Here is a 22,444-nt window from a genome sequence, read left to right on the forward strand (position 1 = left end):
TCTGGAGGGGCTGGGAGCCCCAGGCAGGGACGGAAGGTCTCTGGTCCCTGGAGAAGCACAGGCTGTGGTCTCTGGAGGGGACCCTGCCGGGCAGCCTTTGCATGGGTGAGTCAGGGGAAGAGCAGGGTCTGAAGGTTGGGGCTCTCACAAACCGGGATTGTGCCAAGTTCAGACCCAAACCATAAAGGCAGAAGCGGCTGGCCCTAGGACAGAGCTGCCATTTGGGACCCCATCTTTGGCCCCCAGGGGCCTGGACTATGAAGGCAGCTGGTACTGGGTGGGGCGCAGAAAGGAAGGGCAAGGGCGTTGCCTACCTTCTACCAGGTGCCCCTGCCCTGCTGCAGTGAAAGTCTCGGGGCTGAGTTCTGACCTGCTTCCCGCTGCTCCCCACTTCAGGTTCTGGGGTAGCCCCGGTGAGGACCCCTCCTCGAGCTGCATGTGGCGGCTGGGGGCAGGGTGTGCTTCTCGGGTGGGAGCAGAAATGTTAACGTCTGCAAGGCTCAGAGGGAGAAGGGGAGTGTTGGGCTGAGTCAGGAGCCAAAGTCAAGAGGCCCATCCCACTAGGGGCCCAGCTGGTGACGCTTTTCTATGAAAATTCCTGTAGTTCAACCCCACTTGGCACCTTAAAAGGAGAGGACAAAAAAAAAAGGGGGCAAGGGCAAGAAGGAGCGGGAGAAGGGAGAAGGGCAGAGGCTGAGCCGTGTGTGGCCCCCAGGGGAGGTGCTCATGACCAGAAGGGAGCGGTGGCTGCTCTGTGCCACTGTGGCCCTGGACCCCAAGGACTTCAAGTGGAGCCGCTGCAGAGACTTCTACCCCTTCCACCGCCCCACGCAGCGGTGCTGCCAGACCTGGGACAATTCATCGTCATCCCCATGGACCCCCGGAAGTCCGAGGCTGAGGACTGCAGGACATACACCCAGGAAACCCTAGGTAGGTCCCTACCCTGCTGACAGGTCTAGAGGGGTGTGTCCTCTCTGCAAGTCAACGGGGCAGCCCTTCTGGTGTTCTGCCCTCTTCTGACTCCTTCCCCTCCCTACCACCAGGTCCCAGATCGCCAAGTGTGTGATGGGAAGTCCCCTGGGTGACTCCACAAGTAGGTAGGAATGGGTGTGTGGGCAAAGCAGAGAGGCTCATCTGGTTGTAGGAAGTCATGGCCAAGTGGAAATCACCCGGTGGCCACCATCCAGCAGCTGTGCCCCCTGTTGCCCCTTCAAGGGTCTCACAGGGGTACTTCAAGGTCAAGGGAAACCCTGTCTCTAAACTTGGACTGGTCATGACCAGGGTGTCTGGGTTCCTCTTCTCTACATGTTGCAGAGTAACAGGAAAACCAGTGTGCAGACCCGTGCGCATTCTCGCGTGAAGATACCCGGACGCTGCAGCGTGTAAATGAAGGGTGCATATCATGAATGGATTTTGATAAGCATATTATACTGTTATTTGCCTGTTTCTCCTGGATCCTGTGTCACCAATAAAGACCGCACACTTTGCTCAGTGTCCGTCTTGGCTGGCTTGCTGCACGTTGGGGGACAAACCACGGGCTCTGGTTACAGTAACTGGCTGGGCTCCAACACTCAATGCAAACGGGACGGGGAGGTTCTGCCCCAGAGCAGCTGGCGTTGGGGTGCCTGGTTTCATGCTCCCCACAAAAGACTGTTGGGGCTATGACACTTCCCTAAGTCCCACCCTTTCCATTCTTGCCTGCCCTTGTCTGCTCCCAGGAGGCTGAGTGCTTGGGAAGGCATCATCGCGAACCGTCCTCTGTATGCCGGTAGAGGCGGAGGGCGGTGGGCACTCACTTTGGGCAGCGCCCACAAGACAGGAGGGGATGGGAGAAGGTATTGGTGGGGCCCATCTCTCCTGTTCAACCACAGGGCCAGAGCGGCGGGCTGTGCCCTTGATCTGAGGTTGCCGCTCTGGCCATCGATCACTCCTGGGGCCCTGCCGAGATCTCGGGATGGTTCTCAGCTTTGCTGTGCCCGCTCTCTGGGTGCCTCAGCATCCTTCCCTGGGTCCCTTCACCGACAACCCCATCCTGCACTGAAATCTCTTCCCTCTCCTCTGAGACTGTTTACTGATCATTTAGAAGACAGACACAGAACACTAAACAGAATGATTCTCACTTTGTACATACGTGCATATCTTTTTTTTTTTTAAGATTTTATTTATTTATTTGACAGAGATCACAAGTAGGCAGAGAGGCAAGCAGAGAGAGAGAGGAAGGGAAGCAGGCTCCCTGATGAGCAGAGAGCCCGATGTGGGGCTCAATCCCAGGACTCTGGGATCATGACCTGAGCTGAAGGCAGAGGCCTTAACCCACTGAACCACCCAGGCGCCCCTATACGTGCATATCTATCAAAGTCTATACAATGCATAATTTTTTCTCTGCAGACACAGTGCAGGCACACATGCACGTGCAAAGGACATGAAACACAGCTAGAAGTGAACACTGATCATCTCTGGATAGTAGGATCACAGATGATTTTTGTCCTTCCATTTTATGCTTTTCACTGTTGCTGAGTTTTCCTAGGGAGCCTGCTGTGCCTTGAGATATGTAGAAAATAATGATTGGAAAACAAAGAAATGACCCAAATGGAATTCATTTCTGGACGGAGCAGTGTTCACAGGTGTCCGATCACGCGGAGCCTCCTTTCCCTGCATGCCCTCCTCTCCGTGGCCCAGAGCCTGTGTAACCTGCTCGCCGACCTCTCATTCCTGCCCCGCTATGCTGCACACTCTAAGCTCAGGGAGGGGAACATTTAAAAAAAATGTTTTTATGAATTTCCTTCTCACTGGCATCTCTGGGCCTTTGCACGTGCTGTTCTCTCTGCATCTGGTGTACCCTGGACTTCACCCCATGCACTTTTCCCTTTGTTGATTTCAGTCTGTGTCCTTACACTGGAATGAACATGAGTATCAGTTTTTCTGAGTCCTGTGAGTCCTAGCAAATCACTGAGCCTGAGGGTAGTTTGGGGGACCCCCAACACAAAGAGAGTCGAAGAGTCAAAGATGGGATTCTTATAAGATCCTTCACACAGGGCCAGCAACCCAATAAATGTGAAATCTAGGACAGTCATTGGGGCTCCTGGGTGGCTCAGTGGGTTAAGCCTCTGCCTTTAGCTCGGGTCGTGATCTCAGGGTCCTGGGATCAAGCCCCGCATTGGACTCTCTGCTTGGCAGGGAGCCTGCTTCCCCTTCTGTCTCTGCCTGCCTCTGTCAAATAAATAAATAAAGTCTTTTAAAAAAAAATCTAGGACAGTCATTTCCTCTGTGCCTCAGCGTCCTCTTCTGTAAAATGGGGGGTCATAATCGCCCTGTACTCTTTGGATGGGGATGTTTATAATTTGGGGTGAAGAAGCTCTTCTCAAACAAGGGAGGAAAAGTAAGAGCCATAAAAGAAAAGAGGGAAAATCTGGCTTATCAAAGTAAAACAAAAACAAAATCTGTAGAACAAGACACCCTAAACAAGCATTAAGGATAAGTAAGGCAGGCATTCGTCACAGGAACTGGAGTATCCAATCAACAGCTGAACATATGCCGAACCCGCTAGGGTCATCAGGGAAGCACAGACCGCGTCCCCCATACTAAGTGTCTTAACGCACGACTCCAATGAGAGGTTCCCAGAAAGCCTCCCCTTCTCAAACACACATGCAGATTCAATGAAGGGCACATCGGAGCACTAGGAGAGAGAGGGGGCAGCCTACAGAAGGTACGTGTGGGACGCTGGAGGATGGCCCCCCAACACATCCGCCCCCGCAATGCCTGGAACCTATGAGTCTTCCATATGGCCAAAGGGACTCACGGATGTGATGAAGTGAATTAAGGATTTGCAATGGGGAGATTATCCTGGATTACCCAGGTGGGCCCTAATCCCAATGACAAGTGTCCTCATAAAAGGTGGGAGAGAAGACACAGATACAGAGCAGAAAGCCAGGTGTGAGGATGGAGGCAGAGATGGGAGGGACATGGCCACGAGTACAGGAGTCCCAGAGGCCACCAGCAGCTGGCAGAGGCAAGGAACAGGTTCTCCCCTTAAGGGAGGGAGGACAGGACACCTGGGTGGCTCAGTCGGTTAAGCATGTGCCTTCAGCTCTGGTCATGATCTCAGGATCCTGGGATCAAGCCTTGTGTCCACTTTTAGCATGGAGTCTGCTTGTCCCTCTCCTTTGCTCCTCCCTCTCCCCTCTCTCTTTCTCTCAGATAAATAAATAAAATCTTAAAAAAAAAAACAAAAACACTGGCAGTTTCTCCAAAGGGTAAACACTCGGAACACCTCGGTGGCTCAGTCAGTTGGGAGACTGCCTTTGGCTCACATCATGATCTCAGGGTCCTGGAATCGAACCCCACATCAAGCTCCCTACTCAGCTGGGAGCCTGCTTCTCCCTTTCCCTCTGCTGCTGTCCCGGCACATGCTCACTCATGCTCAAGTTCTAATAAATAAAATAAAAACTTAAAAAATAAAAGGGTAAACACTCTTGACCTATGACTCACTCATAGATAGACCCAAGCACAATGCCCACCAAAGCCTTGTGCCAGGTCGGTCCTAGCAGCTTTGCTCATAACAGAGACAAGCCGGTAAGTACAGTGTGTTTTAGTTGACAATGGAATACTGCACGGCAACAAAAAAGAACAGAGGATTACTACACAGAACAGCACAGATGCATCTCTTAGATACTACGTGGAACAAAAGAATTCAGATCCAAAAAAAGAACATTCCCTACCAGTCCACCAGATACAAAGTTCAGGAACACGCAAAACTGATCAACAGTGACAGATTCCAGAAGAGTAGTTCCAGTTGGGAGGGGGTGTTGCCAGGGAGGCAGCAGAAGGGAGCATCCCTGGAAACGTCTCCTGTCTCCATCTGGGTGCTGGTTACTATGTATACCCATGTGTGTAAGAATTCACGGAGACATATACCAGTGCAGCTTATATACTTTACCGTATGTTTATTTTATTTCAACTAAAACCATAATTAGGAGAAAAGAGAAACATCCCATAAGGAAAATGACCCGAGGATAGAAACAGAGCTCTGACAATCTGGAATAAATAAGCTGCTCAGTAAAGTGTACCCAGCAAAGGTAGAATTACTCTTTCAGTATATACTACTTAAATGTGCTGGCGAAATACGCGTGTCTGTAGTTGAGAAATTATTTTTTCTCCCAGGCAATACAGCAGAAAGCCACAAGAAATCTCTGGAAAATCCCCCATTTTGCCAGTAAAGTGGAGTAGGCTTGTTCTTTCTCTGAGGGGTCAGAGCTGTTGGGACCGGGGGGGGGGGGCGGGGGGAGCCATCAGAGAGAGACTGTGGGAGTGTATTAGTCGCCTCTGGCTGCTGTAACATACAACCACGAACTTGATGACTCAACCCAGAAATGCATTCTCTCGCAGTTCTGGAGGGCTGAAGTCCAAAAGCAGCATCACTGTGCCGAGATCAAGGTGTCAGGTGGGCGGCAGTCCCTCCAGAAAACTCAAGGAGAGAGTCAATTCTCTGCCTCTTCCAGCTTCTGGTGGCTGCTGGCTTTCCTGGGTTCCCGGCTGCCCCATCCCATCCTCACAGCCATTTTCACGTGGCCTCTCCTGTGTGTGTGTGTGTTCCCTCTGAGCATGTCTCAGAAGCACACTGTGATGGCAGTTAAGATCCAGGTTGGACAATCCAGAAAAATCTCTGCATCTTGAGATCTTTAGCTTCCTCACGTCCTCAAAACTTTTATCACATGGGGTCACAGGTTCCCATTCCATTCTGCCCAGGTCAGGGGAGAAGAGGCTGGAGGTTACAGGCTGGCTGGGATTTGGCCAGGTATCTTGGGATTCTCATGGATTCGCTGACTCAGCAAATGCAGGAGAGTTAGTGAGTGACAGAAGGAGGAGGAAAGGGTCCACACTGGAGAGGTCCTGGTGGGGAGAAACAGAGGCTCCTGACAAGAGCCAGCCCCGATTTGCTGGCCGCATGAGTAAGCCTCCTTGCAAATGGGACTGTGCACCTGTGGAGCCTTGGGGTGACTTCAGCCCTGGCCTGAACCTCTTTGCTCTCAACGATGTTGCATTTTTCTGGTTTCACACACCCGGAACTTAATTTAGGAAAGCTGCAAAGAGCTGAGCGACCATCACCTACCACCATCTCCCCGCTCGGGCATGACTAGGCAGACACCACATTTCCGTGTGACTGCAGGTGCCCCCAGGGAGATGCAGATGTGGGGTGACACGGCATCGGGTGGCATATCCCTAAGAGATGCTCATTCTTGCACGGGACACGGTAATTCTGGGCGTGCTAAAATCTGGAAGACGAATTCCGACTTCTGCTTAGATGCCGCGCCCCTCCCAAATCCAAGTGGCAGATTCGCCACACGCAGCATCTCCCCCTGGAACAGCTTTTAAGATAATATGTGACATTCACTGCCAGATGGAAGGACTGACACCGGCTCTCGGTCCCACCAGCAATATTCCTGGCACTTCGAGCTGCTAAGCGAAGCTCAGGGGTGGAGGTACAGGAGGGATTAAAGGGGTCTGTGACGAAGCGCACTGACCACCCAGCTTGGTCCTAAGCACTCAACAGACTGATGCTATTATTATTATTATTATTATTTTGTTCCACAGAACCTAGCTGTTCTGCAGGAAATGGGACCCCTAAGACGAAAGACACAAAGTCTCCCCCAAATCGATCTCGCAACATAAAGAGCAAATTTTTTTCCAAGCCAGTGGAGAAGCTGTTGCGGAAACGTGCGTTAACACTTAGCGGAGAGGATATACAAACTGTGGTATGCCCATTCAGTGACCATTATTCAGAGATGAAAAGAAATGAGTGATCAAGCACAAAAAAGACATGGAAGAATCTTAAATGCATATCGTTCAGTGAAAGAAGCCAGGCTGAAAAGTCTGTGTGCCATATGATTCCAACTTACTGACACTCTGGAAAAGGCAGTAAAAACACCTGGAGTTGCAGGGGTTCAGGGAAGGAGGGAGGGACAGGTGGAGCACAGGGGAATTTTAGGGCAGTGAAGCCATTCTGTGTGATACTGTAATGGTGGAGACATGATACTATATTCATTTGTCTGAACCCGCAGAATGTACAACACTGAGCGGAAACCCCAGTGAAAACTATGGACTTCAGTAAGGTGTCAATATTGGCTCGCCAGCTGTAACAAATGCACCATACGAGCGCCAGACGTTAATCACAGGGACAGCTGCGAATGTACGGGGGGGTGTTGGGGGGAGACAGACGGGAATTCTCTGTACTTTCTGCTCAATTTTTCTGGAGACTTAACACTGCTCAAAAAATATAAAGTCTATTAACTTTCTAAGAATACAAGAATAACTCCGATAAGTCTGAACAAGACGGCCGGGTGGCTGAGAAGATATCAAAATATATTTTTAGGGGCGCCTGGGTGGCTCAGGCGGTTAAGCGTCTGTCTTCCACTCAGGTCATGATCCCGGGATCCTGCGATCGAGCCCCAGGTCAGGCTCTCTGCTCAGCAGGGAGTCTGCTTCTCCCTCTCCCTCTGCCTACTGCTCCCCCTGCTTGTGCTTGCTCTCTTGTTCTCTCTGACAAATAAATAAATAAAATCTTTATTTAATTAAATATTTAATTAGTTAAATATTTAATAATTATTTAATTAAAATATTTATTTATAATTATATATATTTATATAAAATTTCAAACTCTTATCATTCAAAACAAGATGGTGTTGAGCGTGACAGACAAACAGACGGTGGGACAGGACCGAGAAACAGGCACCAGAGTCAAGGAGATGGAGCGGGTACTGCTGTCCACTCCTGGGGGAGGCATGAAAGGACAGAGCATCCCTCACACTTCAAGACACGGGTCAACCGATCATTCGGAAACTGAAGAACACAGATCCCAGCCTTACACTCTTCAAAAACCAAGACATTACAGAACAAAAAGCTACTCTTGATAGATGACTGAAACACAAAGAAAACTTGAATAAAAGTATGAGAAAATAGAGCTGTAGTCAGATATCCTTGAGGCAAAGGAGTCCTTCTCAAATAAGGACAGAAAAAAACCAAAGGCCTGAAAGGAAAAAGACTAATAGACCTGGTTATTTTATTTTATTTTATTGTTTTAAAGAGTTTTTTTTTTATTTATTTGACAGACAGAGATCACAAGTAGGCAGAGAGGCAGGCAGAGAGAGAGAGGAGGAAGCAGGTTCCCCAGTGAGCAGAGAGCCCAATGCAGGGCTTGATCCCAGGACTCTGGGATCATGACCTGAGCCGAAGGCAGAGGCTTTAATCCACTGAGCCACCCAGGTGACCCTATTTTATTTTATTTTTAAGTTTATTTATTGAAGTCATGCCTACTCCCAATGCAAGTCTCGAACTCACAACACCGAGACTAAGAATCGTTTGCTCTTCTGACTGAGACAGGCGGGTACCCTGGATTTGCTTATTTTAAGATAAAAAACTTCAGTTGGAAGAAACCTACCAGAAACAAACATTAAAGGGACAGTGAGAACAGACATTTTCCAAAAACAGTACAAATGTCCTATAAATAGCTACGAAGATGCTCGATGTACAGGTAAGCAGAAAATACAAGTTAAAAGAACAATTACATTCCGTGTGCACATCTATGGCTTGAAAAATTTTCAAGTTGGATCATTCCAAGTGTTGACAGTCCCTCTGCCCCTCCGCAGAATTTTCGAGGGCATTTTTTATATTAACTATAAATAATGTTTAACACATTCGGTTCCTTCAGCTCTTGGTATCTCCTAAGGAAAGACTCATGCAGGCCAGAGAAGCACACGGAGATGGCTGAGTGTCAAAAGCTGAAAGCAGGGGAAAGCTCATAAGGGGATCTCAAGTATGACCAGGTCGTTCCTAAAGGGGTCTGCCAGAGTTCCCCCAAACCGGAGGCAAGACTCCTTTCAGGGAACGGCCTTTGGTTTCTCTGAAATGGCTGAACTTTGATGAAGAGTGTGCAAGGTTCAAAGCACAGGGATGGGTCCTTCGAGCAAGGTGGGCATATTGGATGTGACGGAGCCATCGGGGACCACGTCCCCCACCCCCCCAGGTTCACGACTGCCCCTACCCAGTGGAGGCACCTCTAGGGAGCCTGGCCTGGGCACTGCCATTCCAGGGGCGAGCAGTGCTCTCAGCCCAGGGATCCCAAGTCCCAGCCCACCACCTCCATTTTCCTCCTTCCTCCAGGAGGTCCCAAATAGACACCAGGAGCGTCCCCTGATGGGGGCGTGGTTGAGATAAAGAATGTCAGAGACACAGCACAAGGGTGAGCTCAGTGACATCAGAGATGAGTAAAGATGAGAACTGTCTTCCCAGCCCTTGCTGGCCACCATTCAGAATAACAAAAACCTGCCAGAGAGCAAGGAAATCTGAGCTGAGCTGGGGATGGGGGAGGGCAGGGGCTCTGCGCAGCCTCACCCTCATAGGCTTTCCCTTCTAGGTGCACAGAGCAAAGACCTAGAAGCTGTCAGTGACTCCCCACATCCCATCGCTCAGCAAATCCTGTCTGCTCCATCTCTGAAATATTAATATGCCCAGAATCCCACGTCTCCCCACCTCCACTGTCTCCCCCCACCCCAGGTCCAGACACCATGCCCCCCACATCTGATGGATCACAGTCATCTCTTTACCCCACTGACGGCTTTCACCTTTGCCCCCCATAGTCCGTCAAGGTGTGGGGCCCTAAGTCAGCTCACTGTCCCAGCTCTGTTCAGAGCCTCCAGGGGCTCCTGCCTCAACGAGAATAAAAGAAAAAGGTGCACAGCAGCCCACTTTATGTAGGTCTGTATAATACACATATTTATGTGTATTATACACATATATGTATATGTTTATGCTTTTCTTTATGCTTTTCTTTACAAGACACAATAATATTTATGCTTTTCTTTATGAGACACAATAAAATAGAAAGTAACAAGTGTGCATTGCCCATGGTGAGGGCAATTACCATTTACCGGAACTTTTGTTCTAACCATGTGTGTAATATATAATGCATGATATTAACATATGTTGTGTTATCAAATACATATGATGGATTTTATATGTTTAGAATACATATTAGGGGGCGCCTGGGTGGCTCAGTCGTTAAGCGACTGCCTTCGGCTCAGGTTATGATCCCAGGGTCCTGGGATTGAGCCTGCATCGGGCTCCCTGCTCAGTGGAAAGCCTGCTTCACCCTCTCCACTCCCCCTGCTTGTGTTCCCTCTCTTGCTGTGTCTCTGTCAAATAAATCTTTTTTTTAAGATTGTATTTATTTATTTGACAGATCACAAGTAGGCAGAGAGGCAGGCAGAGAGAGAGGAAGGGAAGCAGGCTCCCTGCTGAGCAGAGAGCCCGATGCAGGGCTCCATCCCAGGACCTTGGGATCATGCCCTGAGCCGAAGGCAGAGGCTTTAACCCACTGAGCCACCCAGGCGCCCCTCTGTCAAATAAATCTTAACAAAAATCAAAATCTTAAAAAAAAAAAAAGAAAACATATTAGGTACGTAGGATACTTCTGTATCTGTCGTTTTTCTTTATGAAAAGGAATACACGGTAAGAAGTATCAGATGGCACGGTACATATTAAGGGTATTTGGTGAAATTTTCATTCCAATGATTCACAGACACGACATATACTATACGATGTTATGTTATATAAAAATATTTTTATATTGTTATACTATGTCACATAATGCATGAATTAAGCCCTATTTATAATACACACGTCAAGTGTGAACTGTAAATTACATAGATCTGTATATGGCGTAAACTCCGCTTCTCACCTCTCACTGCTTGCCGCCATGGGTTGAGATGCAGACTTTTTTTTTTTTTAAGATTTTATTTATTTATTTGACAGACAGAGATCACAAATAGGCAGAGAGGCAGGCAGAGAGAGAGGAAGGGAAGCAGGCTCCCTGCTGAGCAGAGAGCTCCATGCGGGGCTCGATCCCAGGACCCTGAGATCATGACCTGAGCCAAAGGCAGAGGCTTTAACCCACTGAGCCACCCAGGCACCCCGAAATGGAGAGTTCTTTATTTTTTTTTTAAGATCTTATTTATTTGAGAGGGGGAAAGAGAGAGAAGAGAAGCAGAGGGAGAGGGACAAGCAGACTCCGAGGTGAGTGCAGAGCCCAACACGGGGCTCGATCTCATGACTCTGAGATCGTGACCTGAGCCGAAATCAAGTCAGAAGCTTAACGGACTGAGCCACCCAGGCAACCGGTGGACTTGAGATCCATGTGTAGCAGCGTCACGGCCGAGTCTTTGGCGCATGACGCCTGCAGGTGGGGAGGGAAGGAAGCAGAGCTGGGTCTGGAGTAGTTGAGGCGAGATGAAGCCACCGGTCCTCTGGGGTGCCCAGAGCTGGGAGGAACCTCCAGAGCTGGGCCAACTGAGGCAAGGGTGCTGGTCTTCGTTCCCCTGACTCCCCTTATTATATTCCAGAGGACAGTACACTCTTTACTCCTGAACTCTGCCATTGGATCAGTCCTTTATGACTTTCGGGCCCATCTCCTGCCCTAGACGTCACCTTCGAGATGCTGAGAGCCCTTGTCTCGTTCCTGGCCGATTCCCAGCTACTGTAATGGGGCCAGGCGTGCAGTACGTGCTCAGTAAACATTTGTCTATAAAGAGAGGGTGGAGGCTGCTCCCTTGATTCTCCTTTGGGCACGCTTCCTTCCCTCTGTCCATTGAGGTCAGGGGCCTAGGCCTGGCCCCTCAAGAGTCACAGTGGCTAGCGCTCAGGGCTGGCCATATGGGCCATGAATCAGGCACAGGCTTACCGAAGTCCACTTTCTCTAGCAGTGGCTTTCTCCAGGCAAGGGGCTGCGTGACTGGGAAACCAACAGAGGCAGAGGGGACAATGGAGCCGAGCCAGAGATGGGAGAAGCAGAGAGCCCTCAGGACACTCTGAGGCTTCTGTGAGCCAGTGTAAACGGGAAATGGATTTCTGCCCCCCGTCGGTCCTGAGTCCCGTCTGGATCCAATGAGGCAATTTTCCCCCAAATCACCGCAGGGCATACAGGTTAATGTTGTAAAAGCAAAGTCTGGATATGCTTGTCCCCCCACTGGACTGGGGATGCCACAACAGCAGGGTTGTGGCTGTCCTGCTCCCTGCTGGGACCCCAGTGAGACACAGAGCAGGGCGGGGGACACGGCGGACTCCTGAAAGCTTCCTGAATGAAAGGAGTCGGAGGACTTTTTTTTCTAAGGTTGTAACGGGTTTTTTGAAGATTAAAAAAAAAAAAAAGGACACATCAACTTGAAGACAAGCAGCCTCATTTATGAATTTATTTTACCCCTCTCCCCAAGTCGCAAATGTATACAAAACTAGCTAGTAGGAAACCAGAGTAATGAAGCATGTTCCCGTCTCAGCCTCGTGCGTCGAGAGGGGATTCCTTGCATTTCCACATGACCTCATCCCACGCAGTGCATGAAGCCGACGCATCCCACAAGGTCTGGCCACACGGAAGGATACGCAGGGCTGAGTTCCGAGGTCTGAGTCTCAGAGACGGGACAGTAATGGTGCATCAGGGTCAAGACTGGCGCAGGGGTGTGGGGCTTGGGCTCTGGTACAGACTGTCCATCTCTGGTCCCACTCCTGCTTCTTTCCTGTCTGTGTGTCCTTGGGCAGGTGACCCCCCTTTCTGTGCCTCCATTTTCCCATGAATGCAATGAAGAAAATACTCGTAAGGGCCACTATCTATGGCCATCATGGGGGTGGGGAGCACATCACAGTCACTGACCTCCCCCAAACTGGGCTCCAGAGATGGGTCAGTGCCCCAGGGCACCCCCAGAAGTAGCCATGGAAACCGGGCACTGAGCCCGCTCACCTAGCTCCGTCCCTCACCCCATCCACACAGTGCTCACTCTCTCTGACTCTTGGTCTCACTCTCTCTGAATCTTCTTCTCATTTACCCACTCAGGTCACTTCCGATCATAAAGACACCTCTACCCAGAAGCCACCTCCTCAGCTCCCACTACAATCAGCTTCTCCCCTTCATCTAGAAGACGAAGATGATCTTTCAGGACCCCAGTTTCTGTTTCTGTCTGGGTAGAAGTTGTGTCCAGATCCCCCTGCCTGCCCACCCGCCCCTCACCCCGCACGCCCTGGCGGAGAGGTGAGGGAGGAAGGAGTTGAGAGAAAGCCTGCCCCTCCCGCTTCATCTCGAGCTGCTGGAACCCCGCCCAGGTAGAATGGATCTTGGATCTGACCCTGTTCACTAAACGCTAAGATTTCAGGTGTGGTCTGGGGCTGTTTGGAACGGAAATTGAGCCCCCCCACCCCCCACTCTCAACGCTGCCTCTGGGAAACCCTTGGGTCTCTGTGGAGATCCCTAACCACCCCTCCTCCCCAGTAACCGGCTCCTGCTCCCCTCTCCCCTACCGGGGCTCTCTAGCACCCTGCACCCCTTCTTCTCCATCGCCCTCACTGAGCCCAGCCCCCACTCTGCTCTGATTACTTCACCACCTTGGTCAGCCAGTCCCTCAAGGGCTTCGTGGCCTTGGGCAAGTCCCTTCGCTTTCCCTGGGTCTCAGCTTCCGCATCAGAGAAAGAGTTCATAGGATCGCTGCCCATGCACACACATCGACTTCTCTCATTTTAACAAGACTTGCCCCCATTTTGAAGATCCCTATGTCCTCAGACACATCCTGAATTTGACTTGCTCACTCTGGGGCTCTTTCATTAGGGCAACATAACACAGCCCTCCCACGTCGGTGAGGTTCCCGGGAGAGACACCCAGTGGTAAAGGCTGGTTTCCGGATTGTTCCTATCACTCCTGTGGGGAAGGCCATGTGTCCCGTGGGGTTGGCAAGAGTCCCAGCATCTTCTTTGGGGTGGGGAGGTGTAGTGGGTTGAATGGTGGCTCCCCCAAAGCCATGTCCACACAGTAACCCATGGAACTTGTGATCGTGAGCATATCTGGGAAGAAAAACCCAACTCTGTAAAATAAGTTAAGGAACCTGAAGTGAAATCACCCTAGGTTTGGGAGAGGGGAGCTAAATCCAAAGATGAGTGTCTTTATAAGAGACTCAAGAGGAGAAGGCCACATGAAGATGGAGGCAGAGACCAGAGCTCTGCGGCCACAAGCCAAGGAATGCCTGAAGCGCCCAGAAGTCAGGAGAGGCAAGGAAGGATGGCCCCCCAGGGCCCTCGGAGCGTGGCCCTGCTGAGACTCTGGTTTCAGATCTCTTGCCTCCAGAACTGTGACAGAACACGTTTCAGTGCTTTTAGCCATCAAGTTTGTGGTCATGGTTATGGTAGCCCTAGGAAACTCAGAAAGGTCAAGACCAACGGGTGGCCTCGTCTAGTGGGATGGAGGTGGGGCCAAGGGCCCTGGAGGCACGAGGGTACCACTGCGCGAAGGGGAACGGCCAGACCGGTCCAGAGCGCCAGGGGAGAAGGGCAAGGGCACACAGGTCAGCAGATCTGGACGGAACGCGAGAAATGTGATGGCAGTGGCAGTGTGTGTCGGGAGAGGCCACGGAAGAGGACATGTCAGGAAAGGCTCAGGGACTTGGAGGACAGCTAAAGAGCGGGCCGGGGCTGGATTTAGCCTTAGGCAGGAGCCATTTTTCCACCACGAAGGGGTGTTGGGGGATCTTTTGGAATCTCCCACTTGGGGTCGCAGCAGGGTACCTCAGATCCGGTTGAGGGGGAAGACAGAACATTTGGTGGATCAGCTGCAAGCCAGGATCCCCCATTTGCCCCTCAAAGAGAGTGGCGAGACCCAACTAGAGCCCACCTTAGACGCCGGGACAGAAGTGCACAAACCATGCTGCATTTCTTTACAGTGGTCTGTGCTGACCAACCAAGGGGGAGGAGTGTCCCAGTGAAGGGTGTCACAGACATGGGGGTGGGGGTGAATGGGGTCACAGCTTGATTGAGCTTAAGTCCGGTCCGTTTTTCCTCCTGCGGGAAGAGCGAGCCTGTTGTCTTCCTGGCTGGGACCGCACAGGTCCATGTGCTTCAGGAGGTTGTGGAGCGCTGGGCACCGTGGTCTGAACCGATGAGTCTGGGCTGGAGAGCCATTCGGGGGGACGGCTTCACCGCTCGAGGCTGGCCCCGTGGAAGGTCCTGTGGGCCAGGAGGGGCTGACTGAATCTAAGTTCCATCAAGATCCCGGGGGTTTCCGCAGGGCCAGTGCAGGCGGGGGCAGTACGGGGAGAAGGCCACGTCAGGGCACACACAACCACGGCCAAATTCACGCTTGTGCGGACTCCTGCACCTTGCCCTCGGACGCCGCCTGGGGCGTGGCCGGCGGGTCCCGGACGCAGAGCTGGGCGCGCACCTCCCGCATCTGCGCCTGTAGCTCCTCCAGGGCGCTGTGTGCGGGCGCTGCCTGCACCTGCGCCTGCAGGGCTTCCAGCGCCAGCGCCAGGCGGCCCACCTCGTCCTGCATCGCGTCCCAGGCCGCGCGCTGCTCCTCCTCCTTGTGCCGCTGCTGCGCCTGGTGGCGCCAGTACTCCAGCACGAGGCAGCCGCCGCCCACGATGAAGATGGTGGCCTCGCCCAGCAGCTCGGCGCCCAGCTCAGCCGCGGCCTCCTCGTTCAGCGGCTTGATCACCGTGCCCCGGAAGCCCATGATGCGCATCTTGGTCCGCATCTCCACCCAGTGGTACACTGCAGGGGAAGACAGGGGTCAGCTCTGTGTGCCAGGAGCCCCCTACAAGCCCCACCCCTCCGCATTTGGAGCGTCCAGGCTGGAGCACTGGGGACACCACCGCCAGCACTGGGAGGAGGCAGGGATTGCCTTAAACAAGACTGCACTGGCCTAGCCCAGGGATGTTGAGTCAGCGGCCTGGGGTGACCCCGGGGTATCTTTCTCAATTTCCCAGAGGATTCTGCCAAGCAGCTGGAAATCAGAAACCCTGCCCAGGAAGGGAAGTCCTCAGTCGGGGTGGATGGGGCAGAAACGCCCTTGCAGGGTTACAAGGAGCTCCCAGGACATGTCCTTGGAAGGTAAAGGCTCAAGGGCAGACTCTGCTCTTCCCCTCAAGCCCCCAGCGGGACCGCCAAGCAGCAGTCATCCAACCCACTTCTCAGGAGAAAGGCAGAACACCCCCCCCCCCAATTTCTTTCCAAATCTTCCCCAAATTCAGAGTTAGGGCTGCAGGGCAGAGGATCCTCCTGGCTCCAAAGAAAGGGTCCCCACAATGCAAGAACGCATGCGAAGCAACCCTAAACAAGGTAACTTAGCCTCTCGGCAAGTCTGGTGGCTCCCATCCCTGATTTTCACCAACCCTGAGGAGGGAGCGAAAGGTCCGTGAGCTCTTTGCCGTGAGGTGTGGGGCACGTACCTTGCACAAGGCTCACGAGCTCACTGCGGCTGCTGGAACCAAAGCTCTCTTGCCTAGCTGCTCCTTTGTGCAGGGAGATGCTCAGCATCTACTCTTAAAAACCAGGACAGAGGTGATGCCGGCCCCTGATTCCCTCCTGCAGTAATTCTCATCCGTCCAGGATACACGGAACTGCGGTCTAGTTCACGTGGAGCTTCAGGTCCAACATACAGCACCTCACTTTTAACGTTTCGCAATCATCCACGTAAATGCATAACATATGAACTGTTTTACGTGAATTGTGCGCTAGTGATTTTGAAAATCCAGAGAAAGGTGTTTGGACATTTATAACCTTATGGTCCCCGGAAGTGAAGCACAAATTAAAATTTGGATGGCTGTACCTATTGTGGTTGCTGACACACACTTTATTAGACAGAATTCTGCAAGGGAAGCGTGAATAGAAGTTCAAGGACAAAAGTTCAAGCAACAATGTGAAATTTCTGACTGTAAGAGAACAGCTTGTTCATTTAAACCCCCCTTAAATGGAGAGCAGCAGGCGTCAAATCACAAGGGTTATGCGGATTGCATTCCATGCTTTGAAGGAAGGATGGCGCCAACTCGGAAAACATCAATATTCATGACACATCAGAAATTATATCCTCTGCCTGTACTTGAATTCATGGAGAAGTCTTAGCTGTCACCTTGGAAATGCACTAGAGGGTATATAATTTCTCACTGTTTTGAAGGGGCGGGGCGGCAGAAATGTTTGACGAGCTCTGCCTGGAGCCAGCAGGAGGATCTGAGAAGCATTCCCAGGGTCCCCCTCCTCACCCCGAGAACTGCCGCCGCTGAGGTCGCTGTTCCGCTAGTTGTTACAGAGGCCCTGGTGCCGTGGGGTTCCTGGGGTCCGGGCTGTGCAAAACCCTCCCATACTGAGGTCCCTAGCTTCAGGCCAAACTGGGGTCTGCCTGGAGCTCTGTCACCTACTGCCATGACAGCCCACTTCGGGCCGCCCCGTAAAACGGGGAGGTGATGGGGCGCCTGGGTGGCTCAGTGGGTTAAGCCTCTGCTTTCGGCTCGGGTCAGGATTCCAGGGTCCTGGGATCGAGCCCCACATGGGGCTCTCTGCTCAGTGAGGAGCCTGCTTCCCCCTCTCTCTCTGCCTGCTGCTCTGCCTCCTTGTGATCTCTCTCTCTGTCAAATTCAAAAAAAAAAAAACAAACAAACGGGGAGGTGATGACCACACACCAGCCCTGGGGTGCCAGGCCCGTCACTGTCACGAGATCCTGTCAGGACCACAAGGCATAGTGGCCGGAGGAGAGACAGTGCCAGCTTCTACTGCCCACCCCCCTGTCCCAGCATCCCGCTGTGGACAGAGCAGGAGGACCCAGGTCAGTGGTCGAGCCTGGGTGTGCAAACAGGAGTGGGTACGCGGGGTGCGGGCACACACGCAGGCACAGGAAATGAAGTTCAAGAGCGTGTGTGTGAGAGAAGGCTTTCAGAGCAGGGGCCGATGGCAGTCTCGGATCTGGGGCTCAGGAAACGAGGTCCGTGTGGGAACAGGGGGTTGGCAAGATGGGGTAGCCGTGAGGAGCCAGGATAGGACAAGACAGGACAGCACCCAACCCGGGCCTCCAACAGGTCCCCAGACGTCTCCCAGATACATCGCCCTCACTGTGTCCAGACCTGACCCCAGCTCCCCACCCCCAACAGACACTTGCTCCTCCTCCTGGGTCCACCCTGTCACCAGACCAGAGACTTGAGACTCAGGTGTTCCCCACACAGCCTCTCAGCCACGTGTCTCCTCCATCTCCTGAACGTCTCTCCCACACACCCACCTGCTGACCCATGTCCCCTGACCTGAGCTCCCTATTCAGGAACGTCGGTCCCTCCTGATGTTCTGTGTCTTCCCTTCAGAGCACCTGTCACACTGGGACCGATCTGGTCATCCAGGCACTTGCCTGCACTCGGCGCCGGCCCGTAAGCCCCACCAGGGCAGGGCCCAGGGCTGTCACAGTCACTGCATGTCCCCTGCCAACAGGAGGCCAGGCACACAGGCGACCCCCAGTATATCCTGTTGAAAGCATCAGCAGGTCCCCACCCCAGCCTCCCGCCCCTGCCCCTGCACTGTGCTAGAAGCTGGTTAAAACACAACCAAAACACACACACAAAAAAATGCCATTCTTTTCATTCACAAAATTAACACACTGCATGAAAAATCAAGTACTCAAGCTATAAGCTTAAAAGTCAGAGGCCCTGCACCTGGCCCCATCCTCTGGTCCACCCCAACGTTCCCCCAATCTTGCCCTAACTGACCTTCTTTCCTCCTAGCATCATGACCCTGACATCTGATAGTAAGTGCGGGTCGCTCGCCTCTGGGTTTTTCACCTGGAAATTTGCTGCTTTTTACACGTTTTCTATTGAGCCCCCAGCCCTGGTATAAAAGACGAGCTCTCTGTCCCCACGCAGCCTGTCCTCCACCTCCCCATTTTCACAGGTGATGTTTCCACATTTCTTGTACTATTCGCTTGTCATGGTCTCCTTCCTTCCGAGCGCTCCTCCCCTCCCCCATCCCTAGGCCAGATCATTCTTCCACATTACCGGGGTCTGGCCCACGGGTTATTTGGTGGCTAGAGTAAGGCCCTTGTACTCTGTGTAAAATTTTTTAAAAATTTAAAATAAAGAGCACATGCAGAGTGACGATGACGAACACACCACCCAGTGCGATGTGACTGTGTTGTGAAGGGGGCTGCCTGCAGGAGAGGGCTCAGTGGCCGAGTCAGGTGGTGTCTCTATCCTGACGTTCCATCATGCCACTGAAAACTCCACCATGTGTCAGTCGGCTCTCAGCTGAACAGTGATTTTCTAGAATTTGGTCTACGCTCACGTGATATTACTAAAACCACAGGTCCTGTTCCAGTAGTGGATCATGCAATCCATTCCAGACTGGCATTAAAAATATGATCAAGAATATGGGGCGCCTGGGTGGCTCAGTGGGTTAAAGCCTCTGCCTTCGGCTCAGGTCATGATCTCAGGGTCCTGGGATCGAGCCCCGCATCGGGCTCTCTGCTCAGCGGGGAGCCTGCTTCCCTTCCTCTCTCTCTGCCTGCCTCTCTGCCTACTTGTGATCTCTGTCAAATAAATAAATAAAATCTTTAAAAAAAAATATGATCAAGAATATAAGAGAAACCATTAGATGGCCCTTGAGGGCATCAAGCTAAGTAAGAGAAATAAGTCCAAGGCTAATACCATAGAATCTCACTTATATGTGGAATGAAACAACAACAAAGCCAAGCTCACGCATACAATAAAAAAAAACTCAAAACTCTAGAATGTTAACAGAGCATCAAAGGCAACCTTTAGTCAGGACACGTATGGTTTCCCAAAACTTTTGTTCTTGCGTTGTGTGTGACTGTGTGTGTAACTGGAACCCAGGCAAAAGGCTGAAAGTCACTGTCCTAGACTTTGACTGGAATTCCAGTGACTCTACAGATCATTTCCAGGATAGCAGCCTCTCCCCGATACTGAGCTTTTCAATCCACAACCCACAAATGTAATATCTGACTTCCACTTAGCCTCTAATTTTCTCTGCAAGTCTCGGGGCTCTTGATCTTAAGGGTGTGAGTTCAAGCCCCACGTTGGGTGTAGAGATTACTTAAATTTAAAAAATAATAAAATAATTCTTCTCTGCAAGTCTCTTTGACTATATTTATTTCTGGGTATTGATTTTTTTTAAATGTTATTATTCATGGTATTTTAAATTCAACTTTCAGGGCACCAGGGTGGCTCAGTCAATTAAGCATCTGACTTTGGGTCAGGTCATGATCTCAGGGTCCTGGGATCGAGTCCTGCATCAGACTCCTGCTCAACGGACAGCCTGCTTCTCCCTCTGCCTCTGCACCTTCCCCTAGTCATGCTCTCTCTCTCTCTCAAATAAATAAATAACTTTTTTTTAAATAAAAATCTTCAAAAAAATAAATTCCACTTTCAATTTGGTGGCAGCTGGCCTACAGAAATACAACTGAGTTACGTAAATGGGTTTTTTTTTAACCAATGACCTCAGTAAATTCATTCTTTTTTCCCTTTTCAATGAAAAATAACTTACATAAAATACACAACTAGCAAGTGTAGAGTGGGGTGACTTTTTTTTTTAATTTAAGATTTTATTTTTAAATAATCTCTACACTCGATGTGGGGCTCAAACTCCCAACATTGCTACATTCCACCTACCTGAGCATCACCCGGATTAGGATCTAGAACACTCCTGTACTCCAAAGGGCTTCCTACCCTTAAGCCCTCTTCCAGTCAGTACCCTCCAAAACCACCATCTGATCTCCCCCACAGATGTACAATACTCTCCAAGTCCTATTCTGACTTCTTCGTAGTAAATCATTTGTGTTCCCTGTTCTGTCCTTGTTTGCTCAGCGTTAACGTCTGTGAGATCACTTGAGTTGCTGTGGGCTTTCGTAGTTGCCTTCTATGGTGGAGTGGTCATTCATTGTGTGGATGGACTCATGGGGCCTTCTGTGCTCTCCCCGTGGGCATTTAGGGAGCCTAGAGCAGCACTTTTCCCAGCATTGAAATGCCTGAGTTACAGGACACTGCCTCACCCAGGAGACAGAAAACGGGGAGGCAGGGCTCTTTATCCATCAGCCACTTTTCTCACAGAGCCTGGGAGAGTAGCCAGGGCAGGGGGACCTTTCAGCTGGGATTGTCCCAGGGACATGAAAAGGGCCACAGCTCACTGTTTGACTTCAGTGGGTTCCTTCATTGCTGCCTCCCAGGTAAGTTTTAGAGAATTCGAGATGCTGTTTTGTTTTTTTTGATTCATACGGTAGGTTTTATTAGCTCTCTATTTTCTCTCATCACGCCCGGAATGGCAACGGATGCTCTTGAGGTCGTCAATAAATAAAAAGGGGAGAAAAGGCTTCTTGCAAAATGAAGTAAAATGTTGGTAATGAATAAATAAAGTTTAATAAGGTGGAGACAGACCAGCTCGTTCAATACCAGACAAATTAAAGTACATGGCTCTCTTTTTCTTTTTTAAAGATGTACTCATTCTCTTGAGAGAGAGAGAGCACGAGCAGGAGAGGCAGAGGGAGAGAAGCTCCAGTAGACTCCACGCTAAGCACGGGCCAGACGCGGGGCTCAACCTCCCAGCCCTGAGGTCACCACCCGAGCCAATACCGGGAGTCAGACCCTCAACCGACTGCGGCACCCAGGTGCCCCCATAGCTCTTTTGTTAGGTGTGTTTAGTATGCACAAAGCGGAATGCTATTTTTATCATCTGATCGCAGAAAATATGAGTACGCTTTCTGTAGCCTCAAATTGTGGTGATATCTTTAGAAGACATAAATCTAAATTCTTGAAGGAAATATTTTGATTTAGTTCAGTCTAATTTAAGCTGATGTATAATTATAGAACATGCGAAATGACTTTTTTTTTTCCCCCTATTTCACCCATTCCCTACCCTTCACTTCTCCTCTGGTAACCATCAGTTTGTTCTCTACGGTTAACCGAGGGGCTGCTTTTTTAGCAAGAGGTGTGTGTGTGTGTGTGTGTGTGTGTGTGCGCGCGCACGTGCGCGCTTTCACTTCTCAGTTGAGAAATGAGATGCAAAAAATGTCCCTTTGAATTCAGCTCCACGACTTTTTACACTTGTACACATCAGCGGTTCTCAGCTGGGGGCAATTTTGCTCCCTGGTCCCTCCCAGTAGCCCTCCACAAGTTTTGACAACCAAACGTATGTCCCGACATTGCCAATGTCCATGAGAAGGAGGGAACCAAGGGGTTTTTTCCCATATGGTTATGGAACTGCGCCATTTACTGAATGACCATCTTCCCCCCAATGAGGTGTAGTACTACCTTTGTTGGAAAGCCACTTACGTGGAAGTCTAATTTTAGACAGTCTATCCTGTCCCGTTGGTCTAGTTGTCTGTATTAGTTGCACCAATACTCCTCTGTGTTAATGACGTCAGCTTTAAAGCTAAGTCTTGGGGCGCCTGGGTGCCTCAGTGGGTTAAAGCCTCTGCCTTCGGCTCAGGTCATGATCTCAGGGTCCTGGGATAGAGCCCCGCATCGGGCTCTCTGCTCAGCAGGGAGCCTGCTTCCTCCCACCCCCTCTGCCTGCCTCTCTGCCTACTTGTGATCTCTGTCTGTCAAATAAATAAAATCTTTTAAAAAATAAAAAATAAAAAAATAAAGTTAAGTCTTTA

At 50.9% G+C, this 22,444-nt stretch overlaps 1 protein-coding gene across 2 annotated transcripts in view; it reads right to left on the reverse strand.

Moving 5' to 3' along the window:
* OPA3 (outer mitochondrial membrane lipid metabolism regulator OPA3) overlaps window positions 1–22,444 on the reverse strand; it is a 73,327-nt gene that overhangs the window by 14,612 nt on the left and 36,271 nt on the right. Inside the window, exon 2 of one of the 2 annotated variants that reach the window (XM_045987664.1) lies at window positions 12,226–15,573. The exons of the other annotated variant lie outside the window; for it this stretch is intronic. Coding sequence (XP_045843620.1) covers window positions 15,155–15,573 — 419 coding nt within the window. The 3' untranslated portion in view covers window positions 12,226–15,154. Of the gene's footprint in view, window positions 1–12,225; window positions 15,574–22,444 lie in introns of those variants that run through there. 2 annotated transcript variants of the gene reach the window in all.

Source organism: Meles meles, chromosome 19, assembly GCF_922984935.1.
Source record: "Meles meles chromosome 19, mMelMel3.1 paternal haplotype, whole genome shotgun sequence".
In the NCBI taxonomy this organism is placed as follows: domain Eukaryota; kingdom Metazoa; phylum Chordata; class Mammalia; order Carnivora; family Mustelidae; genus Meles; species Meles meles.